Source organism: Chrysemys picta, chromosome 3 (assembly GCF_011386835.1).
Source record: "Chrysemys picta bellii isolate R12L10 chromosome 3, ASM1138683v2, whole genome shotgun sequence".
Lineage (NCBI taxonomy): Eukaryota > Metazoa > Chordata > Testudines > Emydidae > Chrysemys > Chrysemys picta.
In genome coordinates this window covers 153,129,367-153,152,097 of record NC_088793.1, presented here as the reverse complement: position 1 = coordinate 153,152,097, position 22,731 = coordinate 153,129,367, and the positions used below count along the sequence as shown (strand labels likewise).

The 22,731-nt window shown below is 40.0% G+C and overlaps 1 protein-coding gene across 2 annotated transcripts in view; it reads right to left on the bottom strand.

The window, feature by feature from the left end:
• BABAM2 (BRISC and BRCA1 A complex member 2) overlaps positions 1-22,731 on the bottom strand; it is a 308,755-nt gene that overhangs the window by 233,722 nt on the left and 52,302 nt on the right. For both annotated transcript variants that reach the window (XM_008174875.4, XM_008174880.4), the window contains exon 4: positions 9,200-9,294. In XM_008174875.4, coding sequence (XP_008173097.1) covers positions 9,200-9,294 — 95 coding nt within the window. The remainder of the gene's footprint in view (positions 1-9,199; positions 9,295-22,731) is intronic.

The window sequence follows — 22,731 nt, the reverse complement described above, 5'->3', positions numbered from 1 at the left end:
TTTGAAATTTAGGAAGAATCCATTAATGTTTTAGAAAACATTCCATTTGAGTCATGTCAGACGTTTTGTGTGTGAGGACCCACAGAGTAACTCATTCCAAAAAAACCACCCAGAAGAGCGCAATTTATATTATAGGGTGACCCTGTATGGTTCTATCTTAATTATCCTGAATGGAAAGGGAAGTAGCATGGTCTGAGAGTCTCTGCACAGTTTGAAAATTTAAGAGGGACTCTTAAACAATCCTGTTCCACAAGAAGTGGAAGATTGGACAAATGACCAGGGAGGATATAAAAATATTGCTCAGGCATGCAAGAGTGAAATCAGGAAGGCCAAATCACACTTGGAATTGCAGCTAGCAAGAGATGTTAAGAGTAACAAGAAGGGTTTCTTCAGGTATGTTAGCAACAAGACAAAAGTCAAGGAAAGTGTGGGCCCCTTACTGAATGAGGGAGGCAACCTAGTGACCGAGGATGTGGAAAAAGCGAATGTACTCAATGCTTTTTCTAACTCTGTCTTCACAAACAAGGTCAGCTCCCAGACTGCTGGACTGGGCAGCACAGTATGGGGAGGAGGTGACCAGCCCCCCGTGGTTCAGGACTATTTAGAAAGCTGGATGAGCACAAATCCATGGGGCTGGATGCGCTGCATCCAAGGGTGCTAAAGGAGTTGGCGGATGTGACTGCAGAGCCATTGGCCATCCTCTTTGAAAACTCATGGCGATCGGGGGAGGTCCCGAATGACTGGAAAAAGGCTAATGTACTGCCCATCTTTAAAAAAGGGAAGGAGGAGGATCCGGGGAAACTACAGGCCAGTCAGCCTCACCTCAGTCCCTGGAAAAATCATGGAGCAGGTCCTCAAGGAATCAATTATGAAACACTTAGAGGAGAGGAAAATGATCAGGAACAGTCAGCATGGATTCACCAAGGGGAAGTCGTGCCTGACTAACCTAATTGCCTTCTATGATGCGATAACTGGCTCTGTGGATGAGGGGAAAGCAGTGGATGTGTTATTCCTTGACTTTAACAAAGCTTTTGATACGGTCTCCCACAGTATTCTTGCCACCAAGTTAAAGAACTATGGGCTGGATGAATGGACTGTAAGGTGGATAGAAAGCTGGCTAGATCGTTGGGCTCAACAGGTAGTGATCAATGGCTCCATGTCTAGATGGCAACTGGTTTCAAGCGGAGAGCCCCAAGGGTCGGTCCTGGGGCCAGTTTTGTTTTAATATCTTTATTAATGATCTAGAGGATGGTGTGGACTGCACTCTCAGCAAGTTTGCAGATGACACTAAACTGGGAGGCGTGGTAGATATGCTGGAGGGTAGAGATTAGATACAGAGGGACCTAGATAAATTAGAGGATTGGGCCAGAAAAAACCTGACGAGGTTCAACAAGGACAAGTGCAGAATCCTGCACTTAGGACAGAAGAATCCTATGCACTGCTACAGACTAAGGACCGAATGGCTAGGTAGCAGTTCTGCAGAAAAGGACCTAGGGGTCACAGTGGACAAGAAGCTAGATATGAGTCAACAGTGTGCTCTTGTTGCCAAGAAGGCTAACGGCATTTTGGGCTGTATAAGTAGGGGCATTGCCAGCAGATCGAGGAACGTGATCATTCCCCTTTATTCGACATTGGTGAGGCCTCATCTGGAGTCCAGTTTTGGGCCCCACACTACAAGAAGGATGTGGAAATATTGGAAAGAGTCCAGCAGAGGGCAACAAAAATGATTAGGGGTCTGGAGCACATGACTTATGAGGAGAGGCTGAGGGAACTGGGATTGTTTAGTCTCCAGAAGAGAAGAATGAGGGGGGGATTTGATAGCTGCTTTCAACTACCTGAAGGGAGGTTCCAAAGAGGATGGAGCTCGGCTGTTCTCAGTGGTGGCAGATGACAGAACAAGGAGCAATGGTCTCAAGTTGCAGTGGGGGAGGTCTAGGTTGGATATTAGGAAACACTATTTTACTAGGAGGGTGTTACCTAGGGAGGTGGTGGAATCTCCTTCCTTGGAGGTTTTTAAGGCCCGGCTTGACAAATCCCTGGCTGGGATGATTTAGTTGGGAATTGGTCCTGCTTTGAGCAGGGGGTTGGACTAGATGACCTCCTGAGGTCCCTTCCAACCTTGATATTCTATGATTCACTGAACCATTCTGAAATGTTTTTAAAAGCCTTTAAGAAATGCTCAGTCAAAACAAACAAAAGTAGCTAACCTGCAACTTGGTTTGTAAATATATATAAACAACAGAAAGGGAAAAAAATCATTAAGAGACATCGCAAGCAAAGTTAAGATTAAACATGAAAATAAATAGAGCCATGTACGGATACAAAATTTGCATCCCCATCTGATCTTCAATCTGCAAACATGGTCCACGGATACCTGCGAATAGAAAGTGGATAACCGCAGATTTGCAGGGCGCTAAAAATAAACACAAAAATTTAGAAAGTATGGAAATTACAGTTACCATCATCCAAACAACCATGAATTTGCCCATGTTTCATCATGTACAGAACATATGAAAAACAGAAGACAATGCTATTCTCAAACAACGCACCAGTGACTCAAAAAACAGAAGTGTCATAACTGGACTAATCCTATCCTTTCTGATAACCTAACTGTAAACTCACTAGACTAGCATTTAAATCAAAGTGCTCCTGTCTTTAAATGCCTACAAAAAATGAATGTACTCCTGACACCTTTAAACCCATATGCTGCCATTGGAAAAAGACGGGCTTTCATTTTTTCCTTTAAGAAAAAGTGTTCATATTGAGACAATCACAATAAAGAATATAGGTTTAAAATATAAATGCGTTCTGAAACTTAGCAAAAAGATACCCAGATACTATACCTGAAGATACTAAATTCTTAAATGGTCAGAGCAAAAATTACGTAATTTACATACAAAGATGTAGTGCACCATGGGAATCATATTTACATAGACACAAAAGTGCTAAACCAAAGCCAGAGTTCCTCAACTCCGCAAACTAGAAAAATAAAATGGATTTAGTCAAGTAAAACTGATTTAGTAGATTTAACATAGCCTCATTGCAAAAGCTCTATCAAACATGCAGACGTTAAGATTCTAATAAAATTCTTCTTTTTGATCTTGAAATATATACAGGAATAATTTCTCCAACCATTGAAATGCAGCCACCTTTAAGGTATAGGACAACACATTATAGAAAGGAGAGGAAAATTCTGCCCAAATACATTGAGACAGAATCTGCTATTACTATAAGGATTGTGGAATCTTTAATGTCCACAAAGAGAAGATACAAAACTTAAAAAGTCAAGGTTCAATGAAAGATCTTCATAAGTAAACAACACATCGCTCAGTTAATGTATGTCAGTAGACTAAATGGCTGAATAGAGTCTACTGGGATTCAAATCTCTACCAAATAGTGGCAGTTAGTTAAGATATCAAAAATCAATCCTAGTCCAATTCAAAAGGTAACTTTTGCCATAATGCCGTTGTCTACGTCCCACCAAGCAAAGCATACTTCAAAAATACTGGAAAATCAGGGTTAACATTTCACGTATGCACTTCAATTATTGACTGGCTCACACTAACAAATAACAAGGCTAACATAACAAACAATTCTTGTTATTCACACCGGCATCAAAGTAATGAGCTCCAAAATAATCTAATCTATATACACAAATTACTAATCTGTTTTCGTGCCGATTGAATTTTTATCTGAATACAGTGAAACATGGCGGTGTGGGGAGGGGGGAATGTTTGTTGTTATTGTTTGTTAAATACACGTCCAGTATTTCCTATTCAAAATAACAAACACAGAAGAGAGGAAGAACTTTATTATTTACATCCTGGGAAGCTGTTTTTTTATATTTTAAATATATAAACACAAATATGAGATGTAAGTCTATAAATTAAGAAAGGTATATTTTAGAAATGAAAATAAAACCATATGAATATTCATTTCTAATAATACTTTGAACTTATAAACCACCTTCCAACCAATAATTTTAAAGGATTTTTACAAATTTTCATTAATATACAATAGTTACAAAACAATCTAAAATAAAGGCTTTGGGGCGAGGAGGCTGTCCAGTCCCAGCCGCACTCCAGCCATAGGAATTATGATACCTACGGACAGATTTCACAATGCATGACAAAAAGGGGCCATGACCGGGACACACTGCAGTGCAGGGTCAAAATGAAGGAGCTGCAGAATGCCTATCACAAGGCACAGGAGGCAAACGGCCGCTCTGGTGCTGCGCCCACGAGCTGCCGGTTCTACAAAGAGCTGGACGCGATACTCGGTGGCGACCCCACCTCCACTGCCAAGGCCATTGTGGATACTTTGGTGGCTCGTGTGCCAGTCGATAGTAGACTGAGCCAGGAGGAGGACAAGGATGTGGAGGGGGCGGGGGACCCAGAGGCAGAGGACAACTCGGAGGTCAGAGATGCATGCAGCCAGGAGCTCTTCTCTACCGAGGAGGAGGCTAGCCAGTCACAGCTGTCAGATGTTGGCGAAGCACAAACAGGAGAGGAGGCCCCTGGTAAGTGGATTTGATTTTGGGAACCGCTGAAGCGAGTCGTTGGGGGCAGGAGGGTTTCAGAAAGCAGGCTTGTGTCTGTATGATGCATGTACCACCACATGCCGAGTCTGAACAGTGGAACAGGATGTTGATTGACTCCCTCACTTCACAGGAATCCGCCTCAGAGATCTCCAGGAAACTCTCATGGACATACTGGGCAATCTGCTGCTGCAGGTTCTTTGGCAGAGCTGCTTTGTTTCTTGCCCCATTAATGGTAACTTTCCTGTGCCACTCTGCCGCCACGAGGGAGAGCTGGGGGCGGGGGGAAAAGAGAATACTTGCTCCACACAGGTGGGCCGCATAAGGGCCAGTGCAGAAGCCACAGTCTTGGAGAAAACTCTCCCTTTATTTCCCGCTCACCCTCAGCAGCAAGATATCTTCCATAATGAACACAGCTTGTGGAAAAATACGGGGACAGAAATAATTATAAGGCCCCCACCCTACAGTGCTGGCTCTCCCCAAGAGCCACAGGCCCAATGTACAGTAGGGTCTGGGGACACTGATTTCCCCTGTGGCTACTCACCATTTTGCGGGTCTTGTGACTCATGTGTGCTTGCCTGGGGTCAGCCAGTTAGTGACAAGTATGTGAATGCTGGCTGTGTTTTAAATAATTGAATCAGTGGTCAGTGTGTTGCAAACAATACTGCTTCTGTAAAAGTTTGCAATTTGGCTTTACAGATATGACCTTGGGAGCCCAGCCTCCCTCTTTGTTACAGCTGGCTGAACGGCTGCGCAGAATTAGAAAACAGCCACGAAGACCTAAGGAGAACTTTCTGCGTGAGGTCAAGCTGCACTCTGCGACCGAAAAACAGGAAATGAAGGACAGCGATACAAGGGACCGAAAGGAAAACGTGGCGCACCAGAATGAAGCCATGGAGTGGCTCTTAAATATTATGGAGTGCCAAGTGGACATGCTCCAGGCGATACTAGCACTGCAAACTAAGCAGCTCCACACCCACCCTCCCCTGCAGCCACTGTCGCAAAACTCTTTCCCATGCAACCCCCTCTCCCCCCAGACACTGCCAGCACACTTTTATCAACCTCCTGGCTCCAGTCTGTATCCGCGGCATTCCACTTCTCCCCCATCACAGTCCAGCACTGCGGACTCCCAGTACCCACTGCACTCAATACCCATCCCTCTGCTGTTTAGCCCTGCTAAAGTACAGTACCCACTGCTCTGTACTCCAAAGGAGAAGGTTGGATATGATCCCTGGACATACACAAATCTTTAACTGTCCTGGGACTCCACATCTCCTGGGATCTTCCCTTCCCCCATCCCCCTCAGTGCTGATGGGGTTTTTTGTTTGTCTCTCTCCTCCGGTTGTTGGTTTTTAATAAAAGAATTATGTTGGTTTGAAAGAAATCTTTATTCTATTAATTGAAAGCAAACAGAGCCCTGAAAAGCAACTGGCAATTTTCTTAAACCTTCATAGTGCATTGTCTGCACCAATCACAATCACCTCCTAGTATTAAAAGCACTGCACTCCCGAGTATAGCAACAAATATTAGTGGCTTTCAACTTCAAATTGCTGCCTTCAAATTGCAGCCACTGAGCCTCAGCGGTCCAGCTCTGAGTGAAGTTTTCACCCTTCCCTTCACAAATATTATGGAGAATACAGCACACGACTATAAGCATAGGAATATTGTCATTGGCCAGGTCCAGCCTCCCATATAGGCAGCGCCAGCGGGCCTTTAAATGGCCAAAAGCACACTCAGTCATTCTGCACTTGCTCAGTCTGATGTTGAACTGCTCCTTGATGTTGTCAAAGTGCCTGGTGTATGGCTTCATAAACCATGGCATTAAGGAGTAAGAGGGGTCTCTAAGGATCACAACGGGCATTTCGACTTCCCCTACAGTGATCCTCTGGTCCAGGAAGAAAGTTCCTGCTTGCAGCTTCCTGAACAGGCCAGTGTTCCGAAAGATGCCTCCGTCATGCACCTTTCCGGACCAGCCTGCATTAATGTCCGTGAAACGCCCACGGTGATCCACAAGCGCCGGAGAACCATAGAGAAATACCCCTTCTGATTAATGTATTCGGTGGTTAGGCGGTCTGGTGCCAGAATTGTAATATGCATGCCATCTAGCACACCTCCGCAGTTAGGGAAGCCCATTTGTGCAAAGCCATCTACAATGTCACGCACGTTACCCATAGTCATGGTCTTTTGGAGCAGGATGTGATGAATGGCCCTGCACACTTCTATCAACACGGGTCCAACGGTCAACTTTCCCACTCTGAACTGGATAGCGACCGAACAGTAGCAGTCCAGAGTAGCCAGCTTCCACAGTGCAGAAGCTTTGTGGTCAGCTCAGAAAGGAGGTTCCATGTGTAGGAAGTGACATTGAAGAAAGAAAAGCGGTGGTTGTGGGAGAAAGGGACAAACAGCCATTGAGGCTGGCATCTCTGAGGAGCAAAGAGGATGGTGAGCTGCATGATAAAAGGTAGATAAGTAAAGAAGGGACATGTTAAGAAGGAGGCGGCTTTGGACAGATTAAATTACTAGGTTGACATGACCAGGGACTCCTGTTTACGTTAAAGATAAGGTGATATACCATACTTTGTCAAAATGTATCACACAACTTAATTAGCAATGAATTTTATATAAATATTTCTTCTGCAAGATGCCCAGAATTCCCTTGAAGTGTTTCATCCCTCGTTTGCTGCAAATATCTTTTTTTTTTTTTTAATACAGCAAAAAGTGTGTTACATGACATACAAAGTAAAGAGTATGTATGTGATGGAGACACAAACCTTTAAGTGATGTTGCTATAAGCACCACTGAGAAGCTTGGAATAGTGTGAAACAAGAACTAAGGGGTAAAAATTACTAGAATTTAAGAAATCAATTAAAGATTATGAAAATACATTTTAGACTCTACTTATTACAATGCATATTCTTCTTTATATTTGATTTAACTTCCCTGTAGCCCACAATTAATAAAATCCGGTTAGTACTAGATTACTGCATCCTGCTTGAGAACAGAGATAATGTGAATATTAAGAAGACAGCCTTCAAAAGCCCAAGCATGTATAAAGGCCATAATAAAATAAAATTCCTGATCAGATGTAATGGTACAAAACAACTTAGATCCATTTAAACAAAGCACTCAGCTTTTCTATGTGGTAGACAGACGTTTTTGTCCCTGTACAAAAAATGCTGTCCCTTTTAAATCATGTTTTACCTTTTATTTTTCAGTGTTTTAAAGCAACAGTAATAAAGAAATTGGTGCTTTCTGTTTTATGAATGACAGTTTTAAATTAACAACAGTCCATTTGCCAAGTCCCAGAAACATTCCAACTATCAAGAAATTTAAGTTAGACATCCCAAAATATAACAAATAGATACTCCTTGCTAGCAAATAAGCTAGTCGGATGAATTAAAATAACCTGTTAGCCACTAGGCAGCCTCAGACCAAGAGACAAAACATGTCCAGTATCCCAATGACATCTTTCAAGTTTCAGACATACAGAATTAGGTACAGAACTTACAAAGCACTTGGTTAGCTGAAAAGATCAGTGACCCTGAGGGGAAAAAAAATGAGGACCCAGAACAAACCCATTTTAGCATTTCCAGCAGAATTTTTGTTAACACACTGATGACTAATGGATCAATATGGAATGTATCTATGACTAATGGATTCCTTAGTATTATGTATCATTCACAAGAGAATAGAACTAGAAACAAAACAGAAGAAGTCAGTAAGCTAAAAAATATTTAGCAAAAACTGAAAATTGAATTTGAGCTTTAAAACACTACAACAGAAGTAAGAAGAACTGCTTATGTTAGCCACTGAGCAGGAATAAGACTGAAATAGGCATATTTGTCTGATAAGGGAGGCACACTAACGTGACTACTATATCAGAGTTAGAAGTATCACAAGTACCCAACCAAAGTTCACTTCTAGGTACAAGGCTTTATTATTAAAGACTAATTTTAAAAATTCAGTATATTTCGCATTTATGGTACTTGGCTATGGTATGTATTTTTTCTTCCACACTAGCAACACTGTGCAACAAAGTATTACCCATCTAACGTGCTGATTTTATTATCTCCCCTCCCCAAAGCATGCTTCTGTCTTTACTGCAACACCATTTCATTATAAGTATAAAGTTTTCAGAGTCTTGACTGACTCAATGGTGCCTACAATACACTCCCACCTGGTTTCCACACTTTCTGGTGTTAATACAGACTAATGCCAAAGCCCAAGCCAGTCATACCTCATTCTTTGCCATGAAATAAACTCTGCCAAAATCCAAATAATGTTTTAAAGGCAAGGCAAAGGTTTACCCCTTTGCTGAAAGAAGCAAATCAGGTGCTAAATAGAAAGAAAATTATCAGGTGCTAAATAGAAGCAACTGATTTTTTTTTTTAAACAGGTATGTACTGTAGAACATTTTAAATTATTATATATGTGGAATGTGATGTCTTATCTTGATTAAAACATTTTTAAATTAAATGATTTAGTTGACTCCATAATTATGGTTTTAAAGTGGAGAGAGTGTCTACATACCCACATGACAGTGAAATAAAAGATTTTTTTTTAAATCTGCATTGTTAGCAAATTCCTATTGTTGAGCCATTCTCAAAAGCCAAGTCTCTCTCCAGCACATAATGATCACAAAAACACTGAAGCTGTACTCACATGTAAGGCAGAGGGATCTGGCAGGAATTCGGCATCCTCTCCAAAGATAAAATCTGGTGGTAGCTCTGGGTAGTGGGCATTGAAAATTATATCCCCTGAAATAAAAATAAGTGAAAAATACTGTTTATTTCCACTTCATATCCCCAAAATCCTAAGTACTGCAGAGGAAAAATGCAATAAGTCAATTTTTAATTAACAGAAGTCATATGCAAAACACAACTATCAGATGTACTGGATGATAAAGTTAATTCTTGAAGGCACTGCATCTTCCTGTGCAGGTACAAAAAACATGTAACAAATTATTGCTTGGTTTCTCACTGCTTATCCCACAAGGGGACACCTTGAAGCACTGATATAGTTAGAAAAGCAACCATCTAAAATAGCACCTTCTTCAAAGCAGCACATCTGGGCTATTAAGTGATTAAAAATTAATGCCCAGCATATCTGTTTTATGTATTTTTGTGAGTCATATCTAAGGAAAACCTGTTGATTTGCTATTGATTTTATAAGGAAGGCACTCAGGTACTATGGTGATGGGTGGCAGTATAAAACCCTAAGGTAGACATACAGAAAGCCAAATTTGCAATGCAGTGAATATTGGGAGAGGAAACCGGAAACAATACTGCCTCAAGAATTATCACAAAACTGTTAGGTAAGTACCATTTGCAGAATCCCTATTACTGAAGATAACATAAGAGACAGAACACAGGTTAATTCAGGGGTCGGCAACGTTCGACACGCGGCTCGCCAGGGTAAGCACCCTAGCGGGCCGAGCCAGTTTATTTACCTGCTGACGCGGCAGGTTCGGCCGATCGCGGCCCCCACTGGCTGCGGTTCGCCGTCCCGGGCCAATGGGGGCGGCAGGAAGCCACGGCCAGCACATCCCTCGGCCCACGCCGCTTCCCGCTGCCCCCATTGGCCCGGGACGGCGAACCGTGGCGAGTGGGGGCCGCGATCGGCCGAACCTGCCGCGTCAGCAGGTAAATAAATTGGCCTGGCCCAGCCCGCCAGGGTGCTTACCCTGGCGAGCCGCGAGCCGAATGTTGCCGACACCGGGTTAATTGTTGGACCTAGGTTTTCAGTGCTGACAGCTGTGGAGGAAAAAAATCATCACTGCAGTTGTAAACTGACTACATATGATTTAAATATCAGGGAAATAAAATATGAACTCCTTGGTATCCTTTTTATAGCACTTTCTACATTTAATAACCATATTTCAAAAGAAAGCTTTTCATTTTGTTTACATCGCACAAAACACACTCATTGCACATGAACAGAAAACTACAAAACAAACATTTTAAAATGCATTAAATATTCCTGAGTTTACTGACTTGTTTTAGGCATCTTGTTAAATGACACCAACAGCCCCATGCATTAGGCTACTTTAATGCTGGTTTTGATAAGAAAAAAAATCTTTATACAGTAGAAGTCGCTTAATAGATACAGGACTCTCAAGCTTCATTTAAGCAGCCTTCTTGATTAAGGTGAGTTAGTAAACTCTGTGAGGATTAAGGGAGGTACGGAGCTTCTAAGCTCTGTATAAATCTCTGTGGACCTTACTATCTATATTGACTGAGACACAGACTGTCATTCAAATCTGGGTATTAAACAGATAGTGTCATGGATCTGGAATGGTCCTATCATCCTATCATGCAGTGGTTTTCCCCAGCAAATAATATTTGGGAGAGGACGTAATAGATCAGCTGGAATCATCCCAACTAACCACATCCTGACTGAGTGGAACAGAATATAATGGAAATACTAAAGATCTGGACTATATGTTATTTTGAATGTGTATTAATGCCATCTGAAATTAAATAAGACTATTAATTAGGTCACAATCTCTGACATGGAGTTCCCATCTTAAATATCTCAAAATATGTAACAAAACTACTTAGCAAGATTATGACTGCTTACAGTAGGTTAAAAAATTCTAGTTTGTACTATAAATTTAAATGTCAAATAAAATTCACAGTTTACACAGATCAAGATGTGATTGTTATCATGTAAACTTTCAGAGAACTACACTCAGCTAAACAGGAGGAACTGGCTTTGAAAGAAACTGCATTCAGTACTTCTTCCCCGCTTCTGAACTACTCCATTCTGCATTTGAAGATATATAATAGGCAGTAGCTCCACGAGCTCTGCGTGTAAAATAGATTTTTGGGACAGCAGGCATGAAAAGAAAGAAGCCAACAGCTAAAACCTATTGTTATGTACTATCACCTGTGTAAAACCCATATAGCACAGTAAAACTGAAGACAGGAAAGTAGTATATAAAATTCTGTCCACACAGAGACAAAACCTCTAGGTGTTTTTTAGCTTTCAAAAATGTGTGTATTAATTTAGTGCTGATGAAAAATACTGGATAAACAGCCCTGCAACCTGATGTCCTCTATTCATTCACGGGACAGGTAGAGGATGGGAAATGTGGAGGATCTGTAACTGCTAAAGTTCTGTAAATGTGTTAACGTTCATTGAAAGGCACCACCTCGAGAAGCAGTGTGGTCCAGTAGATAGGGTGATTAAGAGACTCAGGTTCTATTCCTAGTTCTGATGTTGGCCTGTTGGATGATCTTAGTTAAATCACCTGCATTCTCTCTGCTTCACTGTCCCTCATTCGTAAAATAGGAATAATGACACTAACCTCCTTTGTAAAGCACTTTGAGTTCTACAGTCAAAAATGATATGTAAGTGCTAGGTATTATTATTATTATAGGGATGAAGGCAGCTCAGTCACGATGGGCTTCAGTCCTAGGTCTCCCTGCCAACTAGTGTGCAACTTATGTTGTTTTTTATTCATGCGAATGCTTGCCCACTGGAAACTGAAGTAGAAACCATCAAACACATTTTATGTAAGTCACCAGACCACCATCACATGGAAACAAATTTCGTTCACACCATTCCTAGTGATTTGAAACAGTGACCTAAAGCTGAAAGTTTCTATAGTCTATGATTAGCCACCTGAACCACCCAATCAATCCACTAAGAATTTCTACACAATTTTTTCTGTTTAATGGTGTTTCAAAACATAATGATGATTTATAATCTATGTTGCACTGGAATTTGATAGGGAACATATCTGAAAACAGCTACATTGATTGAAATAACAACTTTATGCCCATTAAGATGGAACAGAAAGTTGAAATTTCCCACAAAAGAACATTTTGTTTTGAGCAGGTGGAAGTGCTTTGTTTCAACTATTGTAATATAGTAGCCATATGTAAACAAAGAGCTCTGATAAATTTTCATCTAAAATTTAACTAAATCAGTAAAATCCTACAAAATGTTTTGATTAGGGCTGTCGATTAATCGCAGTTAACTCAAGCGATTAACTCAAAAAAATTAATCACGGTTAAAAAAATGAATCATGATTAATTGCACTATTAAACAATAGAATACCAATTGAAATGTATTAAATAGTTTCGGATGTTTTTCTACATTTTCAAATATACTGATTTCTATTACAGCATGGGATACAAAGTGTACAGTACTCACTTTATATTATTATTTTTATTACAAATATTTGCCTGTAAAAATAACAAAATAAATAGTATTTTTCAATTTATTTCATACAAATACTGTAGTGCAATCTCTTTATCATGAAAGTATAACTTACAAATGTAGATATTTTGTGTTACATAACTGCACTCAAAAACAAAACAATGTAAACTTTAGAGCCTACAAGTCCACTCAGTCCTACTTCTTGTTCAACCAATCGTTAAGACAAACAAGTTTGTTGACATTTATGGGAGATACTGCTGCCTGCTTCTTATTTACAATGTCACCTGAAAGTGAGAACAGGCGTTCGCATGGCACTTTTTTAGTCGGCGTTGCAAGGTAATTACGTGCCAGATATGCTAAACATTCGTATGACCCTTCATGCCTCGGCCACCATTCCAGAAGACATGCTTCCATGCTGATGACGCTCGTTAAAAAAATAATGTGTTAATTTAATTTGTGACTGAACTTCTTGGGGGAGAATTGTATGTCTCCTGCTCTGTGTTTTACCCACATTCTGCCATACAGTTCATATTATAGCAGTCTCGGATGGTGACCCAGCACATTGTTTGTTTTAAGAACACTTTCACTGAAGATCTGACAAAATGCAAAGAAGGTACTAATGTGAGATTTCTAAAAATAGCTACAGCACTTGACGCAAGGTTTAAGAATCTGAGGTGCCATCCAAAATCTGAGAGGGACGAGGTGTGGAGCATGCTTTTAGAAGTCTTGAAAGAGCAACACTCTGATTCGGAAACTACAGAACCCAAACCACCAAAAAAGAAAATCAACCTTCTGCTGGTGCCATCTGACTCAGATGATGAAAATGAACATGCATCAGTCTGCACTGCTTTGGATCGTTATCAAGCAGAACCCATCACCAGCATGGAAGCATGTCCTCTGGAATGGTGGTTGAAGCATGAAGGGACGTATGAATCTTAATCGCATCTGGCACGTAAATATCTTGCAACGCCAGCTACAACAGTGCCATGTGAACGCCTGTTCTCACTTTCAGGTGACATTATAAACAAGAAGCAGGCAGCATTATCTCCTGCAAATTGTAACCAACTTTGTTTGTCTGAGTGATTGGCTGACCAAGAAGTAGGACTGAGTGGACTTGTAGGATCTAAAGTTTTACATTGTTTTATTTTTGAATGCAGTTTTTTTTTGTACTTAATTCTACATTTGTAAGTTCAACTTTCATGATAAAAAGATCACACTACAGTACTTGTATGAGGTGAATTGAAAAATAATTTTGTTTTGTTTTTTACAGTGCAAATATTTGTAATAAAAAATAAATATACAGTGAGCACTTTACACTGGGTATTCTGTGTTATAATTGAAATCAATATATTTGAAAATGTAGAAAACATCCAAAAATATTTAAATAAATGGTATTCTATTATTGTTTAGCAGTGTGATTAATTGTATGAATAATCACAATTAATTTTTTTGATTGTGCAATTAATCACGATTATTTTTTTTAAATTGCTCGACAGCCCTAGTTTTGATTTCATAAGAGCAGCATTTTCCAAAAGAAATCTGTTCAGTCTGAAAATTTTTGACCTCTAAAAATATGAAAACATAATAGATATTACAATCCAACCTGAATATTAACTGTATATGCAGTAAATGTTTAAATAATTTATAATGTCATCTTTTTTAGTTGAGAAGCACAGAACCTAGGAATCATGACCCAGGGGTTTTACTCCCAGTTCTTCAATTCATTGCCTATATAATTCTGTGCAAGTTAATTTAGTTATGCCTTCCCTTCCCAACCCCCACATCTATAAAGTGGGGATACTTACCTACCTCACTAGGGAGGTTGAAGACGAAAGCTTTGATCCTGCAATGAGCTCCACAAGTGAATCTCTGCAACTGTGCTGAGCACCATTTAAGTCAATGGGATTTAATGCAGGCGCAGGGATCTGTCCATGCACAGCCCATTGCAGGATCAGAATCTGAACTTTTAACATCTGTAAAAACCTTTACGTTCTTGGAAGAGCTCATATGTTCAAATGAATCAACCCTCCCAATATCTGTGTAATATTATCCTTATTTTACAGATGGTGAAACTGAGGCACAGAAAGTTGTATGACATCCCCACACCCAAAGGTTACACAGCAAATCAATGGCAGAGCCAGCACAGAACACGGATTGCCTCTCAAAGTCTTGTGCTATAGCTACTAGATAAGGATCCTATGAAATGGAACCCTTTTGAGTTTAGATGTTACCCAAATACTATTTGAATAAGACGGAGTTTTAAAGACGCTATGGTAAGAGGTAGCAAATTTGCAGTTTGACACTGTTGCTCCGGTTGCCCGGTCAGGCACCGATGTGCTTACCTATCATTTGTGGCCATAGAGGTCTTTGTTGGTGACAGCATTAGTGCATTTAATACAGTTTATTGCAATATTCTTTTCTACAGTTTTCTGGCCTCTACAATTAACAAAAGGCTGTTTTTAGGACTGTCCTTAACATCAGACAGCATAAGCCAATTACCCTATGTGTGAATCAAGGCTCCTACCGTAGAGGACAGTAAAATTCTACATTAAAATCAATGCCCTCCCTCTTCACGTAGAAAGCCCTTCAGTGTATTGGACTGAGCTCTCTCTCTAACCAGATGACATACATTATCACCAGCTGAGGTCACCTTAAGTTAGACCCCTTATCACAGTAGCACATAAAACTTGTCATACTGTTTTCTTCAGCCACTTTTTTCCAGATCAATCCTGAAAACACAATAATTTTCCTCTTTGCTTCCAGTCATTAGTTTGATGCTTTCAACAGTATTTATACATTGGAAAGACAAGGTAGGTGAGGTAGCATCTTTTATTGAATCAACTTGTGCTGGAGAAAGAGACAACTTTTGTGCTACACAGAGCTCTTCTTCAGGTCTGGGTAAGGTACTCAGAGTGTCACAGCTAAATACCAGGTGGATCAGATTGTTTAGCAGTTAACACCTACTGTAAGAGTCCATTCAAGGTGAAGAATACAGAGGGTATAGATGTAGCTCCCTCCCTTCCTGCTGCTGTTACTAAAGAGTTTCCCGCACTCTGAGGCTGGAAGACAGACACATCTCACAAGCACCTCTTGAAATCACTTATTGAGGCAGGGGTTCCTCTCATATGGGAGGACCCATACCCATATGTGCTGCCTATGGGAGTGCCAGGGGACACCCAGTCATCCAGCCTAAGTACAAGAACGGTATAACATGAGGTAAAATAGTTCTCAATTTTTTTTTCCATAATGTGGATCACATGTTACTAGGCAGATAGTCTTGTGCATGCCCATCCCTCCCATGTTTGCAAACAAAAGAAGGGACCAATCATATACTGTATCATGCCTCTTGCAACTATAGAAATTACTTACATGGATAAATAACGTTAGAAATATATTTTTAGATTCTATAATACAATTTAACAGATCAAAAAAGGAATGGAATTGTCTCTGTGGGTGACCAACAAGCACTCAACAGACCAGTTTGAGAACAGCTGCAGTGGAAGAATGAATTAACATTATGCACTTTTTTTTTTACAAGAGGGACTAAAGAAACACCAATTTATGACTACATGAAGTCAGGAGTGATTAACTTCTTATGACCAAGGACGTTAGTTATTATAAACAAGCCATGAAAAATTACAGCCAGATAATATTAGAAGTCTCACTTAAACCCAGAAAACAAAGAAAAATAAAGTTTAATGCTAAAGCTAATGTTCATCTTTATCCTATTCTGTACTACAACATACAGAGGGCTGAATTCTGCTCTCAGCTTTGCATGACAGATTTAATCTCTGATATTCAGCTCTCCCTGTGTATACTCCTAAAGAAACATTCATCCAATTCTGCACTCAAAAGCCCCACACAGAGCACATTTGAAGAGGTCCCTCTATGGAGTCTGTCAGCCCAACTATTGAGTCACCTGAAGAGGGGTTCAAACAGAGCATTGCAATGTATTCTTTCGCCAGAATAGCTGAATTTGCTGCCTCCAACTCCTCCAAACGGTACCTAGCTCAGTTTCTTGGAACCTGAACCAACATCTCCGTGTGGCAGCATGCTGTACCTGCCATTAGACCACCCTCAATGTCTCAAGTAGCTAGTGATACCTCATGCATTACCTACTAATCATACACTCATTTTATAAATGGATTTTGAGAGAGAGCGGAAGAGCGAGAGAGAAGAAAACTGTCACTTTCATACTATCAGTTTTAAAACTCTTTCAGAATCAAGAGCAAGTTTAAGGATCAGTAGTGAATTTGGATAATATAAGCACCAACTGACACGACGACTCCACAGCAACAAAACAATTATTAATGAAAGTTTTGGAGGTCATAGCTGTCAATCTTGTGCTTGCAGGTAAAGGCACTTGAGGAGTATAGCGTCCAACATGAGGTGACTATTTTGGACCTTATTATGATGGATATAGATGAATTAATCACTGGACAAGAAGTTGATGGTTGCCTAGGAACCAATGATTATGACCTGATTATATTCAATATGGACAAACAGGGGATCACAACCAGTAACATGTATACTTGGCACTTCAAAAGGGCTGATTTCCCAAAGCTGAGGAAAATTATGAACAAAATTAATTGGGAGGAAAATTTTAAGACAGAAAAATATGAATGAAAATTTGGAACTCTTTAAGAAAAGTTTATTAGATGGCTAAAAAGTTACAATACAACAATCAAGAAAGAAGACAACTTTGGCTAAAAGCCCATCCTGATCGAGTGGCAAAATGAAGGCAGCAATTAGAAATAAAAAAGCAATACATAACAAATAGAAACAGGGGGAACAGATGGCAATCAATATCAATTAGAAGTTATGAAGCCTAGAAAAGTGATATTGTAAGCTAAAGACATCAGCGAAAAATCCATGGCTTGCAGGACTAAGGACAATAAGGAGGTGGATTGGGGACGGGGGGTTAGATATATTAGGAACAAAAGAAATCTTAAGAATGGCATAGGCCCATTATTACACGGAGACTGTAAAAATATTAAAAATTATGCAGAAAAGGCAGAAGTGTTCAATAAATATTTCTGTTCTGTATATGAAAAAAAAAAAGCAGGATGATGTGCTTGTATCACATGAGGCTGATGAGTAATTTTGAGTCCATTAGAAACCGAGGAGGATGTTAAACATCATCTACTAGAGAGATACATTTTTAAATCAAAGGCCCGGATAACGTGCGTCCAAGAATCTCTGGCCCACTAATGATAATATTTAATAAATCTTGGAATACTGGGAAATTCCAGAAAACTGGAAGAGTGCTATTGTTGTGCCAATATTTAAAAAAGGCACAAAGGATGACTTGGGAAACTACAGACCAAACAATCAGCTATCAATCCTGAGTAAAATAATAGGAAAAGCGATGCAAGATTCAACTGATAAAGAATTAAAGGCTAGGAATATAGTTAATGACAATCAACGTGGTTTTATAGAAAACAGGTCTTGTCAAGCAAACCTGATTTCATTCTTTAAGGAGATTACAAGTTTGGTTGATAAAGGTAACTGCATAGATGTAATATATTTAGACTTTGGTAAGGCATTTGACTTTGTACCAGACAATATTCTGATTTAAAAATGAGCAATATACATTATCAATAAAGCACACATTAAATGGATTAAGAACTGGTTAACTGACAAAAAGTAGTTGTCAATGGGAAATCATCATTGAGGAGAGGCGTTTCTAATGGGGTTCTGCACGTACTAGGCTTGATGCTCTTCACATTTTTCATCAATGTTCTATAAATAAATAAATACAGAATCACTGCTAATAAAATTTGTGAATCACAAAGACTGGCAGAGTAGTAAATGATGATGAAGACAGGGCAGTCATATGGAGAGTTCTGGACCACTTCGTAAGCTGGGACCATTCAAACAAAACATGCCAAATGCGGACACAAGAAAGTTATACATCTAGGAACAAGTAATGCAGGCTATAACTTCAGACTGGGGAGAGTGTATCCTGGAAAGCAGTGACTCAGAAGAGGATCTAGCGTCATAATGGATGAGCAACTCCATGAGTTTCTAGTGCGATGCTCTGGCAAAAATGGCTACTGGGATCCTTGGATATATATACAGGAGAGGAGTGAGATGATTTTGCCCCGTATACAGCAATAGCAAGAGTGATACTCAAACACCGCATCCAGTTCTGGTTTCCACATTTTAAAAGGATATTGAAAATTGGAGAGGGTGCACAAAAAAAAAGAGCCATAAAAGTTATTCAAGGGCTGGAGAAAATGCCTTACAGTGAAATTTTTAAAGAGCTCAATCTGTCTAGGTGATAAAAAACAAGATTGAGAGATGACTTGATCATCATGTGTAAGTACCTTAATGAGCAGAAAACACTTCGTACTACTGATGTTGTGGAAGATATGCTTTAGCTAAACACAAATTAGGTTTTAGTCAAACACAAGTTATTGGGTTCAATACAATAACTGGATGAAATTTAATGGCCTCTGATTTACAGCAGGTCAGACCAGATGATCTAGTGTCTATTCTGGCCTTAAACTATATTCATCTTGCTATTAAGAAAAATGATACCACAACTAATTACAGTAGTGACTTGATATAATACGTGTAAGAAATGTGTACATTCTTTATTCTTGAAATATGTTATTTTTTGTGGGATTTGTAAAGTAGAAGGACAAATCTGCAGTTAAAACATCTTCCTAATTGGTAAGCTTTTTCCATACTCAATTAGAATGCTAGAACATCACCCAGCCCAAATAAGCAAAATGTTGATTTACACAACCAATCTTCAGCACTTCTAAATCAGAAGCAAACAAGAGAACCGAAAGAGAAAGAGAGAGCATATATACAAACTCTCTGTGTTTTTGCAGCCTGTGTAGTTCTGGGGATTGGTGGTGGGACACAGAACCTTTCATACCTAGGATCCAAATTCTGTACTGAGAAACACTTGTGAATCTCTGAGCGCACACTTCAGTGTTCAGTGCAGGATTCAGCCCAGATAGGTAGTGACTGAACCTTGTTATTATGAGACAGTAGCCTGCTACTCTTCATTAAATGAACTGGTTGTTCTCACACCATTTCCTAATAGATGAGGGTACACATCACTAAAATACCTATCATCATTGTTGCTGTCTGCACAGAGGTCAAGGAGTGAATGAACTTAAGAGACTGAGATTCCCACCAACCCCTTCGTACATGGGTCCCCTCCAGATCAGGATTTATTTAAAGGAGAGGATCAGCATGGAGGGGAAGCTTGCATTTCCACTGCCTATAATTTACTTGTCCTGTGGAGAAACTGAGGATTTTAGTCTGCAGAGCTGTCACTCAGGCCCCCTTTTCCCCACATCAAATTCACTGAAATTAAAACTAAAAACCAACTCCTTGCAGGTGTTGAAGTGGAACTGTAAAAGGAGGAGCACTGTTTGCAATACTTTTTAAACTGTTTCACTTCCATGCATCTCAGTTATAACTCATAATTGTGTACAAATATTTAAACTGTGGTTATGGCTACAGAAGTGACTATAGTGTTTACTTTAATTACTAAAACAACATTTTACTACTGTTAAAATCACATAGCCAATACAGGTATATGAGAATGAGCTTGCTTTAAAAGCAGATTAGAATCAACAGAGCTAAAGTTTTGATTTCAGAACCTTTATTACTAACAATGCTGAACAAGCCAAAAAGAACACAGCTTGACTGGCAATTAAGAAAACATGGTTTTATTTGTAAAAGTGAGTAAATTTGATATGGACATCACTGTGATACAAAAAAAAATCATTGCATGCCCCTCAATGTCACTGATTAGAATGTAACTGCACTTTATTGTATATAAACACAATATAAAATCAACTTCACCTTTTATATAACGTGTGTTTGAAAACCCTTTGCAAAGTTAAATTAATATATCTATTGCAAAGTTAAAATAAAGAGGAGTGAGAGAAAAAAATAAGAGGATATCTGCATTGAAGAAATATGTATTTTCAGCTGAGATATGAAGATAGATGAAGAGTTGATGAGGAAGAGAAATAAGATACAGCAACACTGTTCTAATGGCAAGAGCTGCTGTTGCAAAACATATAGTGAAGATTATGTGAAGGAAGAGAAATAGAGCCAGTGCCAGAGAACCAGCGGGGGGGAACAGTGATAAGATATAAGAGACAGACTGGAGCAAATATTTGTAGAGTTTTTAAATAAGAACAATTTTGTACTAGATCCTGAAGTGAATGGGGAGCCAGTGGAGGTAGCTGTATTCATTTGGAAATGTGAGAAGGTAGGAAATGTTATTTGGGACCAACGGATACCAATAATGAGATCCTTGATAGAACTGGCCTACGGTCTATGCCAGTGGTCCCCAAACTTTTCACAGCCATGCCCCCCTCTGCTCCTCCCCCCCGGGCATGAACAGGGGCCAGGGCCAGGAGTGAAGCCGCAGCCAGGGGCCAAGGCTGGGGACAGGAACGGAGAGGAAGCCGGGACTGCAGCAGAGCTGGGGATGAAGCAGGGCTGGGTGACACTCCCTCCCTGCCCCCATGAGGGCTGGTCCAGCCCCGTTGCACCCACCGAACATTGGGGACCACTAGTCTATGCAGACTATGCTGGACGTTCACAGGCTTTGCTGATTGGGACACAAGGAACGCACACCTCAAGATTGTCTGGCAAAGGTTGTGATCTATGACCAACTTAAGCACCACCCACGATGCAGAGGAAGGCCAAAGCTCTGATACAGTGACAAAGTCAAGCAAGGTCTCAAGAAATCCAGCATTCCCACTGACAACTGGGAAAATCCTGCCCACAATCGCTCAATTTGGAGAAGCCAGGTTAAGGCTGGTGCAGTCACTGCGGAGAGCTATCAGAGAGCCCAGGCTGAGGTTCGCAGGCGAGCTGGGAAGCAGAGTGTGCTTCAACCACCATTTGGCGAGTGGACCTGTATCCACTGTAGGAAGGTTTGCTGATCATACATTGGGCTCTTTCCCCATACCATTGATAAGCAGCACTGATGGACCAACTTTGTCATGTCTCCTTTCAACTGTCAAGATGGGCAGCAGATTTCCAAAGATGTTGGTAATTGCTATGAATATAAAAAAAGAGAAGCAATAGTCAAAGCAAGAGAAGATGAAGATATAGATTTGGATTTCACCAGACATGGAGCAGAATAATGATAAGTAGAGTCAGACAATGAAGGAGGTAAGTTGAATGAAGGGGATACATACCGTGGAGGCAAATGGGAGGTCCAAGTCTAGGTCAGCAAAAAAGGAGGTGGAATTGTCTTGAAGGATATTTCTCTTGTTTAAAGAAATAATCTACTGTCTGCAACCTTTGGCTTAAAAAAGGAAAGATGATGCCATATGTTTACTTGTTCAAGGCAGGCTGAAATTGTGGACAGAGAAAAGTCAAAATGTCATCTAAATCAAGGGCATACTAGGGATACAAATGAGGGAGAATGATTGTTTAGAATGGAACAGCGATTATAAACTAGAAATAAGATGAAATAAAGCAAAGAAAAAATTAGGCTATTATTGGAAGATTCCCAGCGGCGAGATTTAACAGTGAAAGAGTATCCCCAAGTAGAAGAAGCCTGCCAACTGAGCTAACTATACAGGAACCAAGAACTCAATGCCTATTCCAAGCTCAAGCAAGGCATTAACCACCTCTGGTGAAAAATATTCAAAGCTTTATATAAAATACTAGAAAAACATGCTGCAGCCTAATTATGGAAATCTTTCAAATCATACTTTAACTGGAAAACTTACTTTTACGACTTTAGGTAAACAAGAGGATCTAAAGTAAAAATAACTCCAGATAAGCAAATAAATCAGTAAAGAGGCAAAAATGTATCAAGAGGGTACAAACAGTTTTGCAGAACCAATAAGCAATGAATAACATAGGATCCCACCTTGAAGAAACAGGCCAAAGAGAACTAGAAGAGGAGCCTATTGCACTAGGGAAAAGAATGAATACAGAACTATAACATGTCCTGAGGGGAACATTACTGCACAGGCTGGTGAGAGCAGGATAGACTGGGTGACCTACTAGTATTTCCATCGCTAGTTTCT